We start from the raw sequence: 22,992 nt of genomic DNA, 5'->3' as shown, positions 1-22,992 counted from the left end.
TTTATCGTTTAGCATCCCATTACCAAACGTTTTACAAACAAAAAGTATTTTGATGTTCCGCAATTGAAGCACTTATCGTAAATTTTCATCAGAAATTGGTACCCTTTTTGTATGGCAATTTTTTTCTTGTATGGCAATTTTTTTCGTCACAAGTTTCTACAAGATCTTGTACTTCATTTAGTTTAAATATAAATTTTTCTTGTATAAATCGGCATCACCGCTTTTATATTAAATATAAATTTTGTCGTCGCCGTCGATAACAGATGACAGAGTCACATCCTTGTTCGTTTAATGCAAATGTTCGACCATAGTATTTATGACACCAGAGAAGAGAAACGTTGTGCTTTGGTGTCATTGGATTCGATCCGAATAACAAATTATTTCCATTCATCCAGATACTTTCGATGGTTTCACTTATGCGGTGCAGTGTTGCATGTACGTGACTGTCAGCCCAAAGGTGATGGCATCAGCAGTACACATCATCTACTCGACAATATATTCCTGAGGCAGAGGTAAGTTAAAATTTTTAGGAAAAACAAAATTCAGAGCAAAAAAATAAATTCGAAATATTCATCATTATCCGATGTCCAGAGCATCTTTTTTGTGTTTGCACGAACGAAGTACAAACGCGAAATGATGGAATTATTAACCCATATTTTTACAACTTTATTAGCCATCAATAAACACAGCAGACTCATTTAAGTTAATGACATTTTGAGAAATATAAAAGAATTTTGTTTTTCTTATTTTTCTTGTCCCCATTTCGCTCTCGAGAATGTCTACGGTCAGTCCTTATCATCTCGTGTTTATTTATACATTTATGAGCTTTACATTGAGGGGGTTGGCTTTTCTCCGTTCATTTTCTCTATGCATAGTGTGACCGTGAATTGGTGTGTGGTGGATAATGTTTCATTGATGTAGTAAAATCCATCGTAAGGTTATTCTGGTCGAAGAATAAGGAAACGAAGATTTCATTTCTATTGCGTCAATATAATTTTTTTGTTATATTTCCGTTCACATCCCCATATATCACCATGAAAAATGATGTAATGGAAATTTCCTGAAGCTCAAATTCGCATTGTTGAATCTCATTTTTACGACTTTTGCTGTTTGCGGACGATTTGAATATGACTTCACATAATTTCCAAGCAATCGAATAAGATTTACATTTTGTAACATGGCGATTGTTAGCGTGTCCTATAGTTATATATACAGCAATACCCTTCCGTATATTCATCTCTCGATTAATTTTTCTTAGCCATCGAATGATACTTCGAACTGATTATACAGAATTTTGAGTTTCTCCAGAATATGTTTCGCAGAACTGATTTAAAAATCGTAACGGGCACATAGATAGATATGTATATATAATAGCTTGCGGTACTCTCTTTCCGCTTCGAGTAATTGTTGTTAAAAAAATATTTACTTTTATGGGGCACATAAAATATTTTTTTTTATATTTTCTGTCGTTAATGAAGAACATTATATTGTTGGCGCAACACCGCTTCAACGCACCGAATACCTTATTTTCTACATAAACCGAAAATGGTCTTTGTTTCGGAATTTCGTAACTACTTTTCTTCGTTTGGGGACGTTCATAAAGTTATTAATGTTCAATGAATAAAAGAGTCGACATTGGTCGGCGTTAAGGACCTTCACAAATTTTGTCTATCAATTGTTTATTCGAAACAATATTCTAGACCGACCCGAACCTCTAAAGCTGGATTTTAGAAGAAGAAGAAAAATAAGGAAAACAAGAACCCCTAATATATAAGCCGTTTAGTCATGCCATCTATTATCGACAATAATGACAAAAATAAACGATTAGCTCCGCATAGTGTTCTCTTTTATAAGCATATGCATGTTAGAACAAAAGAAGTGAAAGAATCATGACAGACATTGAGCGATATTTTTAACAAAAGATGTAACAGATTTGCATTTACATTGTCTGAATGGTTTTAACATAGAAGAGCATCTATCAACAGAAGAAATTTCGATATGTGCAATTCAACACCTTAGCTAGAATGTTAGAATTCGAAAACTCTCTTGGCAAACGATTACTCAAATTTTAAGTTTTCCGAATAAAAAGAAAGCTTTTGAGACAGCGGTTTGGAAAAAAGATGGAAAAACGCTGCTTAAAAACCAGACGTTCTTTATGGACGTTTCCACGTCTGTTCCGATGGTAAAAGTAAAGTTTGGATTATTGCTAAAAACGTCGTATACAACAATTTAGGTCGTGCAGAAACAAAGAAAACATCAAAGAGACAAACATAAAAAAAAATATTTTTAATGACCGCCTAATTGTGGCATGGCATGGTCGAGAAAAGAAAAATATGGGAGTTTTATTAGCTCTCTCCGCACACATAAAAGATTAGCAATTTATCAACATGCTTCGTTTTCGATTAACCCCAGTCGTTTCGGAAATCTTTGTAAATATTGAACATATGCTTTGCAGGCTTGATGCGACGCGTAGGTATTTCGTACACATAACCCTTTGATTCTTATACCAATACTGTTGTGTCCATCGTGAACAAGTGGTATCAAAAGGTTTAATTTTTGCTATCTGTGCCTTAGGGAAGGTTTTCCCAATATAAAAATTATCGTGGGCAATCACCGTTCTATGGAAACATGAAAAGGCAAACATCGTTCTATGGCGGCTAGATTTTAACAATTTTGTAACTTTTCTACTTGCCGTTTGGCATGTGTTTTGCATGTGTGCGATGTGAATAACCTAATTTTCGTTTTGGTGGCGAATTTAAGCGAGAAAATGTTTACTTTCTCTCCCTTGTGAAGAAAATATAATTTTTCTCACGTGAATTGTCAATTTACATGCCTTTGTACATGTAACTCTTTTTCGTGTGTTTATTGACCTCGGCTTCGCCTTGGATCAACAAAATTCACGCAAAGACTCTACTTTTCAACTTTTTATACATTGCTATGTAATTAACTATTGCTTTTGTTTTGATGTAACAAATTGTCGTGGGGAAAAACGTTGTGTTTAACGCGAAGAAAAATTGGAAATTCTAGGTCGAGAAATTTACGGCACCTGCTTCGCTCTACCGTAAACTTCGCTCTCGTTAGAATTTCCTTTTTTATCCCTCTCGGTAAACAAATTTGCTATAGGCTTAGTAGAAGGAATACGCCAATAAAAATAGTGAACGCACTTACATTGGTGCTGTAAAATATACATATACAAAAGAGAATTCTTTTGTGAGAAATTTGAGCTATTACACGCCTAATCGAACGTAATTTGTCTGAATTACACCCGTTTTTGCATAACTGACAGCCATCTTGATTAACAGCGCCATCTACAAATTTAGACTTATTTTTATATTTTTGTATGGTCAAGCAAGGACCAGATTATTTAAATCAGTTTAGTTTCGTGAAATCTATTTAGAATTGGATTTTATTGACCCATTTTAAGGTTTCAGCGGCATAGGCTCTACCGACCAACAATAAAATTGGTTTTCAAATCCAATATGTGCCAAATGACATCTCGCACTTGACTAACATGCTGTAAGAATCATTTTGTGTTATTCTGATTGACTTTCTTGTAGTGACACTTACTGGCCCCATGTAATATCAAAAACCTTTTCTTACAGTGACGCAGCAAGCTCATTGACAATACTTCCGGAGTTGTATCAATTTGCGCCATACTTAATCTTTTACTTGTGTCTATTGTCATTTAGTTGGCTACGTTCCATCACAGCACACAATTTTTAGTAAAGCTCATTCTGTAAGTAGAATTTTCGAGCGACTAAACTGTGCCGCTGACGTGGAAATTAAGGACCAAATGACAAAACGATATTTGACTGAGATACCTTAGTGTAAACTTGCAGTGTCCCATGATTTTCACATACACACTAACGTGGCAAACACTGCAACCTAAGGTTGGAATTTGCTCCCTACTTTATTCTTCTGAGGGCTGAGGAATTTATATATTTCCTTTCATAACGGGTCAACAGTATTTTAACAGTGTTTAACGGTCAGTTGGAAAGTTAATTAAACCTCCCTATTCTAAAACGGTCAATTATTTTCGCAATAGATATTTTGATCTGGAAATTCTTAGTAATGTTATATCCAGCACAATATATCAAAAGAGGGTGTAATAAAAATTCCAATTTATTTACTCGATTCGAAATTCTTTCTGCCAAAATATCCCGGGACTGTATTTATTTGCCGTGTATTATCTGTATAAACCTCAATCGGCTTTCCATTTATGTGCCAAGAGTTTATAAAGATTTAAATAGGCGTAACGGCATTATTATATACCTTTTTATCACTTTACTGACTTTCGATGTGTTTATATATTTATGTAGAGAAAAAATGTATCGCAAAATGGGACTTCAATCACTCTCAAAAGTTTATGAGTTTTTCCCCTTTCCCTCCTCACTTACGCTGAGGACGCTGAGGCATGTGCGCCGGGTGGATTTTTTTTTTACGAAGTCTAGCCGAGTGAAGTGGACTCGGTTGCGTTGAGCTCTAAAGAATTTTTATCGGCGGCTCATCCGTGGCGCACTGATCAATTTCACTAATTGTTGGTAGATTTTTTGGAGCGATTCAAGTCAATTTACTGCTAATGTTGCACTCTCACCGAAACAGTTGTCATTTTTATTCAGCTTACAGCAAATCATTCACCAAAAAGTAGCGGCACCTCACTCAAGCTATGTCGAATGGAATATTTGTGGTTAGTCTAGTAAGTTCTTTTTTGTGGTGATCGATAGCAAATTATCGTTCCTACAAGTTAGAATTTCAGGATTACATTTTTTTCATCAGCGACGGCTCATGGCTCACATGTCTACTTACGCTTGACATTCTTTGTCTTTTAGCATATACAGTATACACACTGCACATACGCACCTTAAAGTCGATCCAACAATTTCGTTTACATTTTCGAATTTCTGAAGGACTCTCTGCGTATAAAGTCACTCTCCGCAACTCTCAACGAAAAGGAAAACTTTTAATATTTTCATGTGTATAAAACATTCTTTCGAAATTTTTATGTTTAATTAATTTTTCTACGATCGCAATGTTCGGTTTGGTTGTTTTTTTTTCTCTTATTTTTTCCGTTGATACGCTAACTTTATGTTCCTAGTAATAAAATGGTTAATAAAGACATTCTGGAAATGGGGAACCAAATAAAGAAAAGCTCTAAACTAAATTGACATTAAAATAGCGAATATATATTCACATCCGAACCTTTCATCGCATTATCCACACAGAAAAAAGGGGAATAATAAAAAACAATTTTCAATTTAAATCACAGAAAATCTATGTCTCCAATTGTATACCGTTTTAGTAATTTAATAGATGCTGATAAAAGTAATCTTCGACGGTATAATACATCATACAAAGTAACAAGAGAGAGAAAATTTATATAGGAAAAAAAGGGACCAACAAAACTCCGTTCCGACATGCTTTAAATTCTTCTTTCTTTGTGTTGTTTTATCCAATGTTATTGTATATTCATTCCCGGGGAGGTGCGGTAATCATGGTTTGATAGCGAAATGAAACGCATTTCTGTGTAACAAAATAATTTGAGATAAAAAAGTCTTCGCAATTCGATTAATCTTTTCGAAGAAGAATTTCTATTTGAATCAAAAACGTACACTATATTGCACTTACCATACCAATTATTCCTTCAAAAATAATCACATTGATTTATTTTCATTTAAGTTCGCAAGAGTACACTGTGCAAACATTACATGGAATTGTTCTATGACTTTTTTGTAAACCATGCTTGTTTCAAAAAATGAAACAAAACGAAACAAATCAAAATAAAACAAAACAAATCAAAACGAAACAAATCAAAACAAATCAAAACAAAACAAAACAAATCATGTTTCGGCCACTTGGCAACAAATTACAAGATCTGTTTTAAAGATTAATACATGGATTTCGATTATCACTCTTTCCAGGTAGCATCATTGAGATTGAACTTAGAGGTAAACAAAGTAAAATTTTAAATTTTTTAATTTAAATTGCTTCGAAATAGCTAAAAACAAATTGTTTTTCCGTGGGAAATCTACGGAAAACAAATTTAATTTGTGCTGTTTCGCGACCTAATACTTACAATATTTTTATGTTTCACTTTGTTTACCTCTAAGTCCAATCATAATTAAGCTACCATAAAAGAATAATTAACGAAATCCAAATAATAATCCTTAAAACAGATCTTGTAATTTGTTGCCAAGTGGCCGAAACATGTTTTGTTTTGATTTGTTTTGTTTTGATTTGTTTTGATTTGTTTTGTTTTGATTTGTTTTCTTTCACTTTTTCGAAGCAATGTTGGCAACTTACAATAAAAGATCTCACAGAATAATTTCGTGTGTATGAAAAGTCAATGCACACATGATTTCAACTTCTAGGATTTGTATTAAAAAATCAACGTTGATGTGATCATTTTTGAATAAACGTTTCGTGAGTGCAGTGGTGTTATGTTTTCGTTCGAATAGAAACCATGTTTCGAAATATGTGAACAATCTGCAAGACATTTTTCATCTCAATTATATATTGTTTTAGAGAAATGCTTTTCATTTTCTGTAAAACCACGATTCCCGCACCTCCCGGTACTTCCTTGTAACTTTTGCTGGTCGTAAATCTTTTAATGAATTTTTGTATAATAAAAAAAAAGTTCGGAAAGTGGTTTTTTGTTATACGAAAATTAATCAAAAGGAAAACCTTTTCCTGCAATTAAGCAATAACTGCTGTTGTTATATACCTTTTGTCTTTGTTGTCGGTTAATTGACAACGTCTGTGATATAAATATACACGGTACGGGCCCTTTCCTTTTCTTTGCTCCAATATGCCCAATATGACATACCACCCACCATCACCTTAATCTCTTGAATCTCCTGAGAAGTCCAAGAAATCCATATTACATCCATAGAATAAATTTTCTTTATCTTTTCGAAAATTTAATGTCTGAGATAAAAATGTAAATGTCCGCATGTACCTTATTTAAATTGACATTTGTCCTCACCGACATAGGAATGAACTATAACAATCAATTGCTTATAGTATCGGCTAGTGTTTATAATACAAAATCTTCTACTTCAATTGTTTTACCATACATTTTACCAAATACCGGAAACCTATGAGGGATTACAGAGGACTAAAGGGTTACCTTTGGTATGTATTATACGTAATGTGTTTTTGTCGACTAATAATTCCCATATTTTATTATTTATTTGATTACAAATTAGATTGATGTTTTGACCTGCTGGTCTATGTAGTTTGATTTCAGAAATCAAATCAGCTGTTCTATAATACTTCACGGTGCAAAAATATTGTAACATATAAACTAGGTCCCACCTTTTGGGTGGGTCGGATCCCTTGACTGACTGATTGGCTCATATCACTAGATTTTTGTAATAAAATGGCCTTTCTCAAAGCAGCTCTTTGTTTTGCTTTGTAATAAATCGTTCATTCCCTTTTATTGTATAATATTCGAACTCGCGCAACTTTGATATTGTATACTGGGACCGTGATTATAGATAAAGGTGGAGTCTAAATATGCGCGCCAACAGTCGAGCTGGGGAAAATTATGTATATATCGATGAAGGGGAAGTGTCGTACTACAGTTCGGATGTAGAATGTTGGGTTTCGACCTCTTTTTATATTTAGCCGCAGAGATATGCGGATGTAAAATTGTAGCCAGAAAATATAATTAAGATAAAATAAAGAATTTGAAACTAATTGAAGGTGCGTTTCAAACATTTATTTTATTAAAAATAATTGCTCAGAATAAACAAAGCGAACTATGTCCTACATTTTCAAATGAGCGATGCTCAAGTCTTTTTGTTTGCAGAAAGATACTAAAAAGAGGGCATATTTCTTGAATAAAAATTAAATTCATTAGAATTACGGCGCTGGTTGCAAAGTTCCCACTCGTTAAATATTCCTGCATTATAAGACTTTTTTAGCACATAAATCTGCTGAAAATTTGACCCATTTGCTCATGAATGCATGTATGTGACTTGTTTGAATTACGGTCCTCGCTTCGCTCTAGCCACACACTCGTTGAAACTTTTTTTTTCTATTTTAGAAATCAAGTAATCTCGCCAAAAATTCCTTTTGGAATAAATCCAGGATTATTACACCAGTATTTTCCATTAACGAACTTCAGTAATAACAGTCCTCATCGAATAAATAAGTTTTGGGAAATCCGTTGAGAATTATTCAAGCTGTCGTCATGATAAAGAGTCGAACTTAACCCCAGGAATTTGATTCCCCGACGAAATGTTTTTTTTTTTGGAAATCCATTGAAGATGGAATCCATTGGAATACATTGCAGTTATTGTGCTATTGTCTCCGGAGACGACTAAGTGGATTTATTAATTTAAAAGTCATTCGTCCTCGAATCTGTTAACATTGTCGAAATGAAAAATTTGGTTGCCTTGGAAAAAGATTTTCACACCAGATGTTTCTGCACAAAAATCATCAATAAATCGGATTCGTTTTCAATCATCACCAATACGATATAAAACACAGACGATAGACGAGAGATATTATTACAATGATAACAATATGTTAGGATAAAAGGGGAACGTGTCACTTTTCAGCATGGCCTATTAAGAGGCACCGATGCTTAGCTAAAATTATAGTCTACAGTTGCGAATCTTGTATTTTATTTTTGATGATATCTTTTCATCATAATCCTTTTCGAAACATGTACGACCGCAATAACGACCACGAAATAACGCACTTCAAGCAAACGTGGTACTCCCAATATGGTACTGAAACTTTACATACAAAATTTTAAACTGTAAAAAGAGTGGGGATAAAATTTCATACAAAAAGTACTCTATTTGGCAGCTGTCAATTATAGCACTTTTGCTTGAAGTGCTTTGGTAGTAGTCGTTTGAAAGTGAGCAGTTTCACGAAATTTTCATAAACTGTTCAGTTTTGTCAGAGCCAGTCAAACGACTACAACGAAAACTAATTTTTATTTAAAACACATTCGTAGTCGTTATTGCGGTCGTACATTTTTCAAAAAAGATTCTGATGGAAATTTATCATCAAAAATAAAATATGAGACACACGAATGTAGGCTACAATTTTAGCTAAGCATCGATGCCTATTAATGGAAATTTCATTTACTAAACTTACTGAAAATTGGCAAAGATTTGCAGTAGGCTTTCGGTCTTGCTTTCGGTAAGTTTTTGGAAAACTTTTGGTAAATTTTGGTAAATTTTAGTAAATTTTTGGTAGAATTAAGTAGGTTTCGACAATTTTCATTAATCTCAATAAATAAAATTCCCAATAATGTGCCCTGTCTTTCAATCCTTGCAAAACAAAATCCGTCGATGGCTTCGTCATATCAACTGTTTCAATTTTCTGCTTTTTACAAACTATTTTATATTGAAGCCATGGCCTCGGCAGTTATTCGACCCGTTCAAATGTGACACGTGTACCGTTACTACGTCGAAAAATTCGTAAACAGTTGGATCAAGTATTATTCGGTAAACACCAAAAATTCCAAACACCACAACCCACCTGTAGTGATGGATGTGGCAAATCGTTTACGAAATAAATGAAAAGGTTACCTCTAACATTTATGAGGCGTTCATTTCTCTGTGGTATACGGCTGAGCGTGTACTTTAACCGAGATTTTAGCGAAGGATTTTCTGGGGTTGGTTTTGCGAAATGTTTTCAATTTCTCAATTTTATGGGTAAAAGAGAATGTTAACCGAGTGTTACACACGTTTTTCTATTGACGAAAGGCTTTGTGTGCCAATTCGTATATTTTCACCGAACTCCATCAGTGAAATGAAATTTTCTAATTTTGTAATTAAACTCTTCCGCTCGAAACGACGTAGGATGCTATGTATGCAAGGGAATCAGCATTGGTAATAATTATAAAAGAGAAAATGTCTTTGAACCATCTGATTCACAATATTGATCGTAACCTTAAGCTTCGTCACTGTGTTACGGTATTTTTGAATTTACGATATAATAAGTATTCTGATGCTGGTTCGTATTTTATTACATTCCATTGGCATAGCACATACATCCATATTTGTTCACGTCACATATGCGGGTGTACACATTGCGTATGAGATTACTTGGGGAATTGATTTTTTTTATCAAAAAAGGAAAAAAAAAATGAAAATCAAATTGATTAGCGACGGCGACGGCGGGTGAGTCCCGTACGATACATTTCTTTTCATTCAAAGTTTTTCTATTCATAAAACTCTGTAATTCTTCCAATGGATTGCAAATCTATATTTTCCGAGTTGAACCATAAAATTGACAGACTCTCCTCATATCCTTTACATTGATCACGACATAGTACAGTAAACCAGGTAGTAACGATTCAATTTGTAGTTGTCAATTTAGGGTCCTAGATAGGAACAGTTATCGAAATGAGTTCAAATGGCACACTTGAGAGTGAGAGATTTGAGTGGGAAATTTTTTGCGAATTCGGATCAATGAAAATTCGAATTTGATGAATTCGCTGCATAATGAAAAGATCAATGCAGAAATCGAATAAGTGACATGAAATTGTATTGATTTAGCTCCGTTTCAAAAAGGCTCACGATTTCAATAGAAGCTTAAAAACAAAACAAAAAAATTTGGGATTGAGCTAAATGAATGAAATTTCATTTTTCTTATAATTCGCTAATGTGACACGTTCCCTATCTGCATTAAACTATACATATGGTTCCACAGTCTACGACAAAAATGTGTAAATTTTTTAGTATTTCGACTATGCTGTTGCGAGGGCATGATATGAGCTGACTCTATAAAATGAAAAGACTACTTATGAATTGCAGGTCCCTTGTCATCTTGGTTACTCTCAGTTATATTATATATATATACTCTGCTATTTTACTAGGACGTTGTCCTGAGGACAAGCCAGAACTTTAAACTTTAGGAGGTTATGCCCACCGCCATAATTTATTTACCCTCTTTATTACTTACGCAAATATTCACCGACCGCAATACTTTATTTTTAACTGTTCCTCTTTATCCACATGCGAATCTCTGACTTCTTGTTCCACTCTGATTTGTTAGGAAACGATCTCATTCTTCAGTAAAGCATAGTCTAAAGCATAGTCTAAAGCATAGTAACTGTTGTACTTCGTACGGGTCTACAAATGTGATGTTCTGTATATAGCTCCGCAGACGACGTTAGGGAAAAAGGACCGACAATTATTTTTCTTTCTCGACAAAACGTCCCAATATCAATGCATACAAATATTCTCGATGGATGTTCCAATGATTTTTCAACTTTTATATCAATTCATGCCACGTCCCTGGAAACTTTGCTAAAAAGTAATAGAAAAACTTTACTTCCTCTCTGAAAAGCCGCTTCACTGATACGTACATAAACATCAATCGGGTCGGTATGTTTTTATTCATACAGTGACACAAAATATCCCCATCCATATACAATGAGAACGGATTTTTAATGTTTTTCTCCGGCATTATTTTGAAATCACGGTCGGAATGGACACTTACTAGTCAGCAAATATTCAATATCACGTAAATAAGGTTATATCCACGTATTGCCATATAAAATGGAACAACTAAACTACAACGAATCCATCTATGTAGTATCGGGATGCCGTGTCTTGTAGCCTTTTATTACACACATTCCATCAGAGTCTGTCATTATTTTTATGATCTCTCTCCACCATATTCGTACCGTTTCTATTCGGGGCCAATGGGTTTTCAATGAAACACTTTCGTTCAATGCTACCGCACAATAGTAATCAGGAGTGGATTGAATGATTGTTTTGCTAATTTATATTATGATGGATTTACACTAACGTGTCGATGTCGATATTTGTTACCCCAGTTAATTTATGCATAGAAAATGATATCGACGGGTTACACGTTGTACACAATAATCTTCTCAACATATCCTTTCTGTCTGTGGGTGTGAAATAAAAATATTTAGAGACAGTATACACATAACAACAAGAGCGTTCGAGTACCTAATATTGAATATAATATCAACGCACTTCGAACTCCGAGAAGTTCAAATGTAAATAAACCTCCACCTAATTGCCCTAGGTTTAATCGACCATTGTTGTGCTGTAAAATCGATCAATATAATTGGCACTTGTTTCGATTACATAGGTGTCATTGAGGGAAGATGTGAAACTATTTTTTCATGACTTAGAATCACTGAATTTTTCTTGTAAGTTGGTCCCTTTGCATGAAAAGTTTTATTCTTATCTTCTGTAGACGGTTGATTTTAGGTACATTCACGTCGTTATGGCTACAGCTCGTGAAATTTCCTCAAATCTGCTGTCCACAACAAATATGTAAATAAGTAACCAACAGACTACTCTCTATGTTAGAACTAATGAAGTAAAAGATTTGGTTTCGAACTGTCGAAAATAGGTCGATAAATAGAAATAAATACAGCTGTCTCGGTTAGGAGAGGTTAACTAACTAACTAGGAGAGGTTAACTTTTGAAAAAATATCTAAATAGTAGTGAAATTTCTAGATTGCTAGCTCAATTGCGTGAGGTAATCTGGCACACGGTGCTAAATAAACGCAGTTTTCAAGTACGTAAAAGGTAAGCTCGCACACAATTTTTCAATACCAAAATTTTGTAAAAGGAGTCATTAAGTCGATGGGATGGGATTGGATGGGATGGCTAAAAAGAATTTTCAGCAATAAACTTGCGTGTGCGAGTTCGCCTTTTACGTAGTTTAAAAGTTCGTTCTTTTGACACCGTGTGCCAGATTCCCCGATACCTCTCAGATCGTTTTTATAACGAGTCACTTTGGATCATTGGATGAGACACGTTTGAGTCGGATGCAAAAATCTGAGTTTGTCAAGGTTGAGACAATTGGCATAAGAGCCTATTGAAGTATCGATTGTGGCAGGACGAGTTCGGGATTTTCCTGCCCCACGGCTAGTTGTAAAATATCGTAGACTACTCAATTGCCAGGCGAGTAAATGCCGCACAATATTACTATGACTGCAAGCGTATCAACAGTTTTACAATCGAATCTATTACTTCATTTGATGTTGTTGATGAATATTTTTAGATTGATTTCAAATCTTTTACTTCAATTTTTTTAACATGTTTTTGGGTTAAGACCTATGTGCTGTGAATTGTTTCACCTGATTGTTAGGAAGTTGTTGTTAGAGACGGCTTCTCTATCGGTAAATCTCGACGACTATGAGCTCAGCGAGCATATTCAATTCTGCTACGAAAATGTTTTATATGGCCAAATAAATGGCATGAAGAGTCTTCCCTACCATTCATCATAGACAGGGTCATGATATAACCCTACCAACTGCACACTCTAAATCTTTGATATGTGAACTTTCAATGACAAACATTCATTCATTCCATTCTTTTTTCACCCGCGAATAACCATCTAACCGAGTAAATTTCCAGCGTATGGTTTATGGCAGGAGTTGCAATATTCGGTAATATAATGGTGTTGCTGGGGCGATGTTTAATGCGATCGAAACGACACCACAACATTGAACATGATTTGTTTCTGAAAAATTTAGCTGCAAGCGACCTCCTAATGGGTGTCTATTTGGCAATTATCGCATTCACCGACATTAATTACAGGTATTATGAATCAGTTATTCAGACTATATAAACGTATTTGAATCGGCCAATTTACGTTTCAGAGGAGTTTATGTGCTGTATGACGAGGAATGGAGAAATAGTGTCATGTGCTCGATGTGTGGTTTGTATTCGAAATTATTTTATTAAACCTTTACCTTAACCCTATATGAAATGTCAACCGTAACCCCATGTAAGTCATTTGGTCTGCCTTTGGTAATATTTGTAAACAAAAAATCTTTTAATTCGTTTCTTTCGGGATACATTTTGCTATAATATTTGCGAACATAACCAGAGTTCCTCGTTTAATTTTGGCGTCGTAATCGATATTTATTTTTATTTTTTTTATAATTTATACATCCAATGTACTCTTATTTATTACCTGACCCATACGAAAGTGGAATGTCACAAAAAAATTTACGGAAAATGAACCGAAAATATTCTTCATGTAATGGATCATCGGATGGGACAGGTAATAAAACTTTTTACACGTGCCATGTTGAAAGCACGTGCCGAAAATTAGAAGAAAAAATTAGGTTCTTAATAGTCTTGACATTACGATGTCCATAGTACGGGCAAACAGTCCAAGGACTGAAAAGGACCTTTTTCCTTAACATTGTACCTGCTCTGAATAGATTCTCCGTGCATACGAAGACGAAGTTCGATCTCCCTCTATCTCTCTCTCTCTTGTTTGTTTATTTCGTTGTTTCTGTTTTTCGTAACATGTCGCTTGTAAAATTTTGTGCATCCCAGAAGGGAAACCATTCAATACTTTGGTTCCCCTCCATGTGTCCTTTTCTCTGGAAAAGTCTGTCTCAAAGAAAAAAAAAATTACGTACGAGCGTTCGAAGTATCTGCGGTATCTGTATCTGTAGTATAGCGTTACACGTTATCAACTGGTCTATTCGTTAATTTAAACTTTAGTCATTACACCGTTTACTATTCGTGTAGCTAATAAAATTGTTTTCGCAATTCCGGTCCATAATCATCACCTTTCCATGCATCCATTTAATGTCGTTTTGAAGGTATTTATTTCACAGTGCGTTTTTGATTATTTTTTCGCACTTGGGCTTTTTCACATTTTTTTCGCACGCTACATAGCTCAGTACCTTTAAGAAAGACTAAATTTTATAAATAAAAACTTTGCACAGACCAGGATTTGAACATCCAACACCAAAATTCTTCCTAACACCAAGCAACGACCATAGCCATTCGGCTACACAGTACACACAGTCACACACGGTCACACAGTTATACAGAACGTATTGTTGAAGCGTACATACTAAGCATTGATTACTTGATTTTATTTAGCGCGTCTCTATACATCACATTGCAATGTGTATATAGAACAGGTTGCTTGATCGTTCAAATGAATTCATGTTTGCATGTGAATGTTTGGTAGAAATTTTGGTAATATTTTGCATTGGAAAGGTGATTATGGCCCGAAATTGCGAAAAACGTTGTCGGCTTCGCCTCGGATCGACAATCGACATCTAGTGCGAAAAAATACCTTCATACCTACCTTGGTAGATAAATAACTAGTACCTTAGTCAAGACCTAATTTAAATGCATTTTAACCTTCAACGAAAAGAAATCTCTTTTGAACAAACTAAACTCATCAAACCTAATTATTTGCATCACATGCAGGCTTTCTCAGCACACTAAGTTACCAGTCATCCACTTTGATATTGAGTGTAGTGACGTGGGATCGACTTATATCTGTAACACGTCCACTGCAACCACGTTCGTCTAGCAGAATCAGGTATGTGTACTCATGTATATAATAATACTCATTCCATCATCGTGCAAAATAAATTGCACTTCAACATCGTGTGTCTTCCATATCCATCCACAATCTTACATTTTTGTGATTCATGAGAGATGCACCTCCGTTTTTTTGTTCATGGGAGACACATTTATCTTCCAATTTTGCTCACATTTATCGCCATATCAAAGCATGTCGAATAACGGAAATTTCCGGGAATATGTTTAATAAACACAGCTAATTTTCAACAGGGCAATTCTGAGGCTATCAATTTTGTGGCTTGTAGCTGGATGTTGTGCGGCAGCACCGTTCTTCGATGATAATTACTTCGGTGAACATTTCTATGGGACGAATGGTGTTTGCTTGTCGATACATATACACGACCCTCTTGGCCAGGTTTGTCATTTTAATCCAAAACACGAGATAAAATATCCAACAAATCTAAATGCAATCCGGTATCTATCATCAACGAGTTTATCAGCAACAGTATAGAAATGTAATATGTTCTGAATAGACTCGTCGTATTATTGCATAACTCTCGTAAACGTTGTGAAATTCGAATTCGAGAGTTTATTGCATTGTTTGTTTGATAAGCTTTAATTACATATTATGACTTCTCAACGTATTACATTTTTGCAGGGTTGGGAATATTCCGTTTGCTTATTCATTTGTGTCAATACAGTGGCATTGCTCTTCATAGTGTTTTCGTATGTAAGAATGCTTCGAGCGATTCGTGGGTCGGGTGAAGCAATGCGAAGCACTGTCAGTGGAAGGGAGAATGCTGTTGCTACGAGGTATGTTAATTTTGGAATAACATTTATGCAAATGTCGGCTTTTGATGGCTTTTGAACGGAACAAAATTAGCGGATAAAACGCGTATTTGTTGTGAGATGTCTATACGATTTCCTCTATTTGTATTTGGTGTTTTGTTTGTTTGTTTCATTTTCAATCGGTAATTCGAAACTTTCTTCGGTGGAAACATTGAATCGCAAACACGATTTTCATTTAATCAAGAATTTCTCGAAGGCTGAGCCTTTTATTACATAATTCGAAGATATAAGCGATGACTTCCAGCGAAAGATCGAAAAGGGAAGGGGCAGTTTAACAGGATGTTTGTGCATTATTTTATACATCTTACGGAAACTTACTAAAAATATCGTGAGCTTTGGAGGGAGACGTATACTGGACATAGCCGATTTTTAAAGTTATAGTTACTGACACGGTTTTTTTGAAATGTTGCCACGACTCCTTCAGATAGTATACTTTTTGTGATTGGCTGACAGGACGTGAGGGTGTCTAGAGGTTAGTTCATTTCATTACTCCTGAACGTGAGTTTCTAAAACTGAAAGATGATCGCTGTTCTTGTACCCAGAAAGAGCTCAAAAACAGATAGAAATGTTTGTCATCTTAAAGTTCTATAACATAAAGTTCTCTAGGAACAAACCTCAAAAATTTCGTAAATCCAGGAGAAATAAATTTTTTTTTGAAAATCGCATTATCTCTGAGTTCTAGAACTAGGAAGAAAGTAGACCTTCTTGAGTGATGGAGTTGTGGGAACTGACCTGTAGACACCTAAACCATTCCCCAAATCCAGAGGAAACACCAAAAAACTGATAGAAATGCTTGTTAGACTTGAGTTATAGAGCTGGGAAGAAGGTGGACTTTCTGTGGAGATGGAATTCTAGGAAGTGATCTTATGACACCTAAGTCTTTCCACAAATGTAGAGGAAACACCAAAAAAACTTATTTGGATGCTTACTATCCTTCAGTTCTAGCATCGGGATGCGTGTAGGAAGAACCAGAAGTAGTCATATGGTTGCAGATCATTCAAAGGCGTCGTGGTCTTGTGAATTTTATAAAAAAAATCGGCCTTAGAAGCGCCCGTCAATTCTGACACTTTTCCGAAGTAAACAATGTGTGTTGACTAGAACTGTAGCTCCAGATCCTTTGACATGTAAGATCTCGGCCAGCAATCGTTGACAGGGTATGAAATTACCTTCCCAAAGAGCACTCACTCGCCAAAATTGAGTAGGAAATGGCCAGTGAAATGATGCTCAAAGTTAGCGGTGTTTTTGAGACACTTTTTTGGGAATCCTCCAGAGCTTGGACTCTTTTAGATATTGAACCAGATGCCGTTTAGATCATCAAAAGTATTCAGATTTGTGGGAGATATCTAAGTTTTTCGGCTTTAAATGGTTTTTACCAGTTATTACCGATTCATGAGACCCAAAATATATTAAAAGTCCCTAGCGAGCGAGACGACTTTTTCCGGCATATCAGCTTGGACTAATACTATTTAGCAGACGAAAAGTTATGGGAATCATGATTAAAATGAAATTTTAATTCGTGCCTAACCTTGTTGACTCGTGACGGGTCTGCGTTCAGAGCTCATCCGGATGTAAACCTAGGAAAGGTTTTTTTTCGAACTTTTTTAAGTCACACACAACACTTGTGACGATTTTGAATTTCAACCTTCAGCGATTGTAGCCATACTCCGTTCTCCACCACTCACAACATTTTCTGGGTGCCCTGGCCCTGAGTTTCGCAGCACCAAAATGTTCATCGTAGTTTGGTATGATTAGAATTAGGATAACAAGCAATTTGTCTATCATCGGTATCGCTTACATTAAACGTGACACAGTGTCTCGCAAATGCTGATTTCCATAATTTACAAACAGGTCCCATTAGACGACTATGCAGAGTTATATTTGCTTCCATTTTGTCTCGATTTTTTCTCGCTTTTAATGTTCGTTTATCGAAATTAAAGTACCCCCTTCAATCGCACTGATAAAAACCTACGCAAAAAACATTCGAATGACTGGAACAGATCGGGTCGTGTTGTTTACTGTAAATATTTCCATTTTTTTATCGTTTCCTTTTATAAAACATTTTCTTATTTTTGATTTATGAACTCGCTTAATGTTTTCGCTTGCTCTCTTCTCCCGGTTGAAAAGTATCTTATTACATCTGTAAATTTTATGTTTTCACAAGCGTGGAGTAGAACCGGATTCATCTAGTGCCATGGCGTAAACAATTTTCTTGAACCTTTAAGTACTTGAAGTACATTAAAATATTTGTTTTGAAACACGAGTAATTTCAACCGTAAATATATATACGGACCGAATGAACACGCTGGGTATTATAAAATATGCTAAAATTGGGATTGGATAATCGAAATTTTCCTGTGTTGTTTAACATTTTGATTATACGTCGTCTTTGAAAACTCATGTAGGAATTCCATATAAAAACTTTTCCTTCTTCTCATTTTTTATATATTTTTTTTTGATTTTGAGTGGGAAGGGAGTGTGTTACCCACTCCCTTCCCACTCAAAATCGAAAATAAAAACTTTATCCAGTGAGAAAAAATTCCAGATTAATCACTTCTTCATTAATCTAACATTTACAGATTTGCCATAATCGTTATGACGAACTGTTGCTGCTGGTTACCAATAGTAATTGTCAAACTCGTCGCTTTATGTGGTAAGATTTTTTTTCCTTCTTATTTTCAGCATAACGTACGTATAAAGTGATTGTATGAGTGGACTAGGTGGCAAAACAACTGAAGCAAACTTATACATAAATTTAGTTGACATTAACTGTATTCTAGATTCTAGGTATTGCTCTATTAATCTAATGCGAGTAAACTTAATAGAAAAGTCAAGCGTATAACCGCATTCATTTTTTGATTCCCTCATGCGAAAGCTGGCCATTACATAGCAGTTTGCCCACTGTGAAATTTGTCCATTACAAGAAGAAGAGAAATCAGTTCATTTTACGAGAATTCCTTTTCCAACTTTCGTGTGGGGCTGGTAATTAACCAGGAAAGCTTGGATGTTGCCACCTAATTTATAATTCATTGCTTCGGTAACTGTTTTCGACAAGTTTAAGTGTACATCTCATCTTCGCATGGGATATATAACTTTTACTCTTGCCGTGCAGATGGTTAACGAAACGGGATCCTCATAAAACCCACCACAACTCACCACAAACTTGTTACCTCATGTAATGAATTACTTTCGCAGCATCCAATGTAATCTACTAGTACAACATTTTCGACAGTGAACGTTGCGTTCCGCTGGTTGTATAGAATTTTTCTTTAATCAACGCCCTTCAAGCATGAGTGATATTCTAAATAGGGTACTGAAACTGGACAGTGTAACGAATAAATTTTGGCACTGTAAAAAAATCTGGAAATTTTGTTCGTACAAATTAGTACTCCATTTGGCAGCTGTCATTAATAGCACTTTTGCTTGAGGTGCGTTGCTTTAATTAATAAATTCATTTGGGTTCCTTAGGATCATAATTCGACGTTTTTTGTCACTGCACCTACAATCAAAAAGTTCGATCAAAGTACTGCTTATACAGCAACTTTGTCGGCCGGTAAACAAAGCCAACAATGGAATTTCATATAATATTTTTTCGGCCGCAATCGATTGTGCCAAGTAAAAGTGAAATTGTTTAGTGATTTCTCTGTTATTGTTTGTGTGTTCCTTATCATTATGATCCTTACGGCACAAAAAACGTCGTTTGTAATTCGTGATGAAAGCTGAATTTTTCAGGACACGTTATAAGCTTGTACTACTCGGCTTCGCCTAGTCCTGAAAAATGCCACTTTTCATCATTTTTAACAAAAAATACTATTGAAGTCGACGTCAACGATAAAATTCTTTGCTTAAATAATGAAAATAGCTCAAAAAGCTATTCAAAATGTCATCAAATGTAAATGCTTTCGACATGGCTGGCTGCTCAGTTAAAGGTGAAAAGTTTCATTTGAATTTTAGCCTTTTGTTAATCGCATAGTAGTTTCCGATTTGTATCCGAACAATCTCCAATTTTATCAGAGAGTAAAACACAATTTGAAAATTTTGGTTAAATGAACAAACAAGTGAAGTTGAAAGCTTCCCTCAAAATGGTAAAGTCACTGCGTTTTATCGTAAACTTTGAAGTGTGTTATTGTCGAAGTTGAAAATATTTTATGGAAAACAAACTTTTAATCTCTTTGTATCTAAAGTTTTCCGCGTTGTTATAAAATCTTCAGCTAGTTATGTGGTTGCTGTTTTGAGAAAGGTTTTGTAAAGCTATGACGGTGTCATTCGATGTAAAAATATAATATTGAGACCGATGTTGTAATCTGATGGTAATTTTACAGAGAGAAAAAATGGTTTTCCATAAATCAGTTTTTATCGAACAAGGTACGGTTGAAATACCTTTTCGTTAAACTTGTTTACACACAGGAAAAGGAATTGATAGGATCTCTTGGTGGCGTTGTAGAAATTCGTCATTTTCTTATTAAAGCGACTGATTTCCCTTAAAGAAATTTTTCATATGGAAAATGTTTGTCTTTGTCGTGGCACTTAGTGAAAACTTTTGCATTTCAATGATGAAACACCATTTCAATTCGAGTATCGAATTATTTGGCTATGAACCTATAGTACATGTATCGACATTCTTGATTCTACAAAACTGCATGTAAGACTCTACAATTCGGCAAAATCACTTTATGCCACACAACATCATAATATGCATCTGTGGCATAAAACGTTGTATGAATCTCGACACATCGTGAGCCTAATAAAGTACTTTGCACTTGATGTCATAAATATCTATTATGGCACAAGAATGCAAAGAAGCCATTCACTCAGAAATTCAGAAATAGTTATTTATACAACCGAGTGATAAATGCTTTTTTAGGCGCTAGATGTGTAGATTGTCACTTGAAAAGTCCTACTTTTCGTCACTTGTTGCGAAAAGATAAATTAATACATTTTCTACACTTTGTTAGATAAAATACAAGTCACTTCGAATTTTAAGTTTCGCGCTATGTGTGATGGTATGATATATAGATGAACTATTTTTGGGACTATTTTAAATTTGGGAAAATGTGGAAAAATATGAGAAAATTGTGGAAAATGTAGGAAGATATGTTACCAACAATAATCCATGGATTCATAAGTCTTAAAATATAATCCAGGGCCGAACTTGCTGCCAAAACAAACTATATGTTTGAAAAGTTGCCAATGGCAAGTGGGGGCCTGATATAATCTGAGAGACCATGCGAGCAAAATTTACCTCTCTCCGACGTGTTAGTAAGCTAAGCTTTAAAGTCGTTTCTTACCCACATCGCATCACACAATTTCTTGTTATTGAACATTAGTTCATCTATATTCACATTACAAAGAGCCAGTCACCACTTCAAATGGTCAACAACAATTAATGTCGGTAATAATTTTGTCAAGAATTTCGTCTTATAATTCCAATTTAAACTGTAAGACTCGCCGAAAATAGGATTTTATAGCTGGCGACTTTTATGATCACTGGCCTTTCAATGTAATATGTACGCCATGGCGTTATTGAAATATTAGGAGTGGCTATTATTCCGTGACTCTGTCGACATAACTTTCAAAATTCTCTTTAATGGTTTCTCAGTTCAAATAAAAATCAATGACACATGTTCTGTATTATATACGATACATATTAACCCTCCAAATAGAACGTTAACGTTATTCCTTCCACATTTATGAACACAAAACTTTGGAGTATCACTCTTTCGTCGTCTCCTTTTTTTCATCCACACTCACAAATAACTGTTCGTTCTGTTTAATGGAATAAAATATTATTATTTTCATTATTATTATTATTACGATAGATTTTACGAGGTGATTAACCTTCAGACTTTGTCGTCGCACAACATTTGCATTATCCAGACAATCACGGAGCCATCCATTCATACGATTTTCTTCTTCGTATCACAAACAATAAATTTTCAATTGAAATGAAATTGTTTTGTGAAAGGAGAAAAGCGATATGTTATACACAAGATAAATGTTCGCGAATATTTCGATTCGCAAATAAGGAAACGATAAAGTTGTCACCTATTAAATGTGTACACATTTCTACCATCTTCTTACTGTATTAGAATTCGATTTTCCGTGTTCATCTTAAGCATGAAGCACACCTACGGATCAAAAGCCAGGCACCAGAACAGCATTTTTTTTTAACAGCCAAAGAGCTTCGGATTTTGGTTCCCACGTGGACCAACATAAAAAACTGAATTTTTACGAAAAATTCGGACTATTGTTTCGAGTATGTTCATCTCTGTGGATGCACTCATCGTTGTTCGTGGTGTTAAAATCTGTTCTATCTCAAATCTGTTCTGGTGCCTGTTTACAGTGCGTCGATTCGATCTTTTGTTTTCATCGTAAATTGTCAAACTTTAAGAGGGCGCCACTATCTATCCTATCCTATACGCCATCTTTTGTGAACATGTGATACCATTCCGATTTTCGTCCTTTAACCTGTTACAGACGACAGTATGACCATTATTATCGGGTCTATTACTTCCACCAATCAAAGTATTTTTAAACTGTTGATTTCAAATCTTGTACTTCAATTTGTTTAACATGCATTTTACTATATAAAGGACCATATTACCCGGAGCTTGTCATTTTTTTTCTCGTCATTATCGATAACAGATGAATAGCCGCATATGACATGTTAAAGTTTGGCAGTTTGGCTATTTACACAGTCGTCGTGGTACGATTTGTATAGTACAGAACCGTTGCATAGAGAATTTGACTCCTCAAAAGACAATATAATTTAAGGGGTGAAAATACTGATTTCGACAAATTGAGGATTCCTTTTTCAACTGGCTCAGCGTTCACAGTGCACTCCAGATAT

At 35.0% G+C, this 22,992-nt stretch overlaps 1 protein-coding gene across 2 annotated transcripts in view; it reads left to right on the top strand.

Annotated features, from left to right (window-relative positions):
* LOC119077856 (relaxin receptor 2) overlaps window positions 1-22,992 on the top strand; it is a 60,509-nt gene that overhangs the window by 23,645 nt on the left and 13,872 nt on the right. For both annotated transcript variants that reach the window (XM_037185185.1, XM_037185184.1), the window contains exons 16-22: window positions 396-512; window positions 13,371-13,553; window positions 13,616-13,674; window positions 15,198-15,312; window positions 15,567-15,711; window positions 15,955-16,109; window positions 18,722-18,795. In XM_037185185.1, coding sequence (XP_037041080.1) covers window positions 396-512; window positions 13,371-13,553; window positions 13,616-13,674; window positions 15,198-15,312; window positions 15,567-15,711; window positions 15,955-16,109; window positions 18,722-18,795 — 848 coding nt within the window. The remainder of the gene's footprint in view (window positions 1-395; window positions 513-13,370; window positions 13,554-13,615; window positions 13,675-15,197; window positions 15,313-15,566; window positions 15,712-15,954; window positions 16,110-18,721; window positions 18,796-22,992) is intronic.

The sequence above is a fragment of the Bradysia coprophila genome, unplaced genomic scaffold, assembly GCF_014529535.1.
Source record: "Bradysia coprophila strain Holo2 unplaced genomic scaffold, BU_Bcop_v1 contig_24, whole genome shotgun sequence".
Taxonomy (NCBI): domain Eukaryota; kingdom Metazoa; phylum Arthropoda; class Insecta; order Diptera; family Sciaridae; genus Bradysia; species Bradysia coprophila.
The sequence above is the reverse complement of the archived record's forward strand: the minus strand, read 5'-3'. Positions and strand labels throughout refer to the sequence as shown.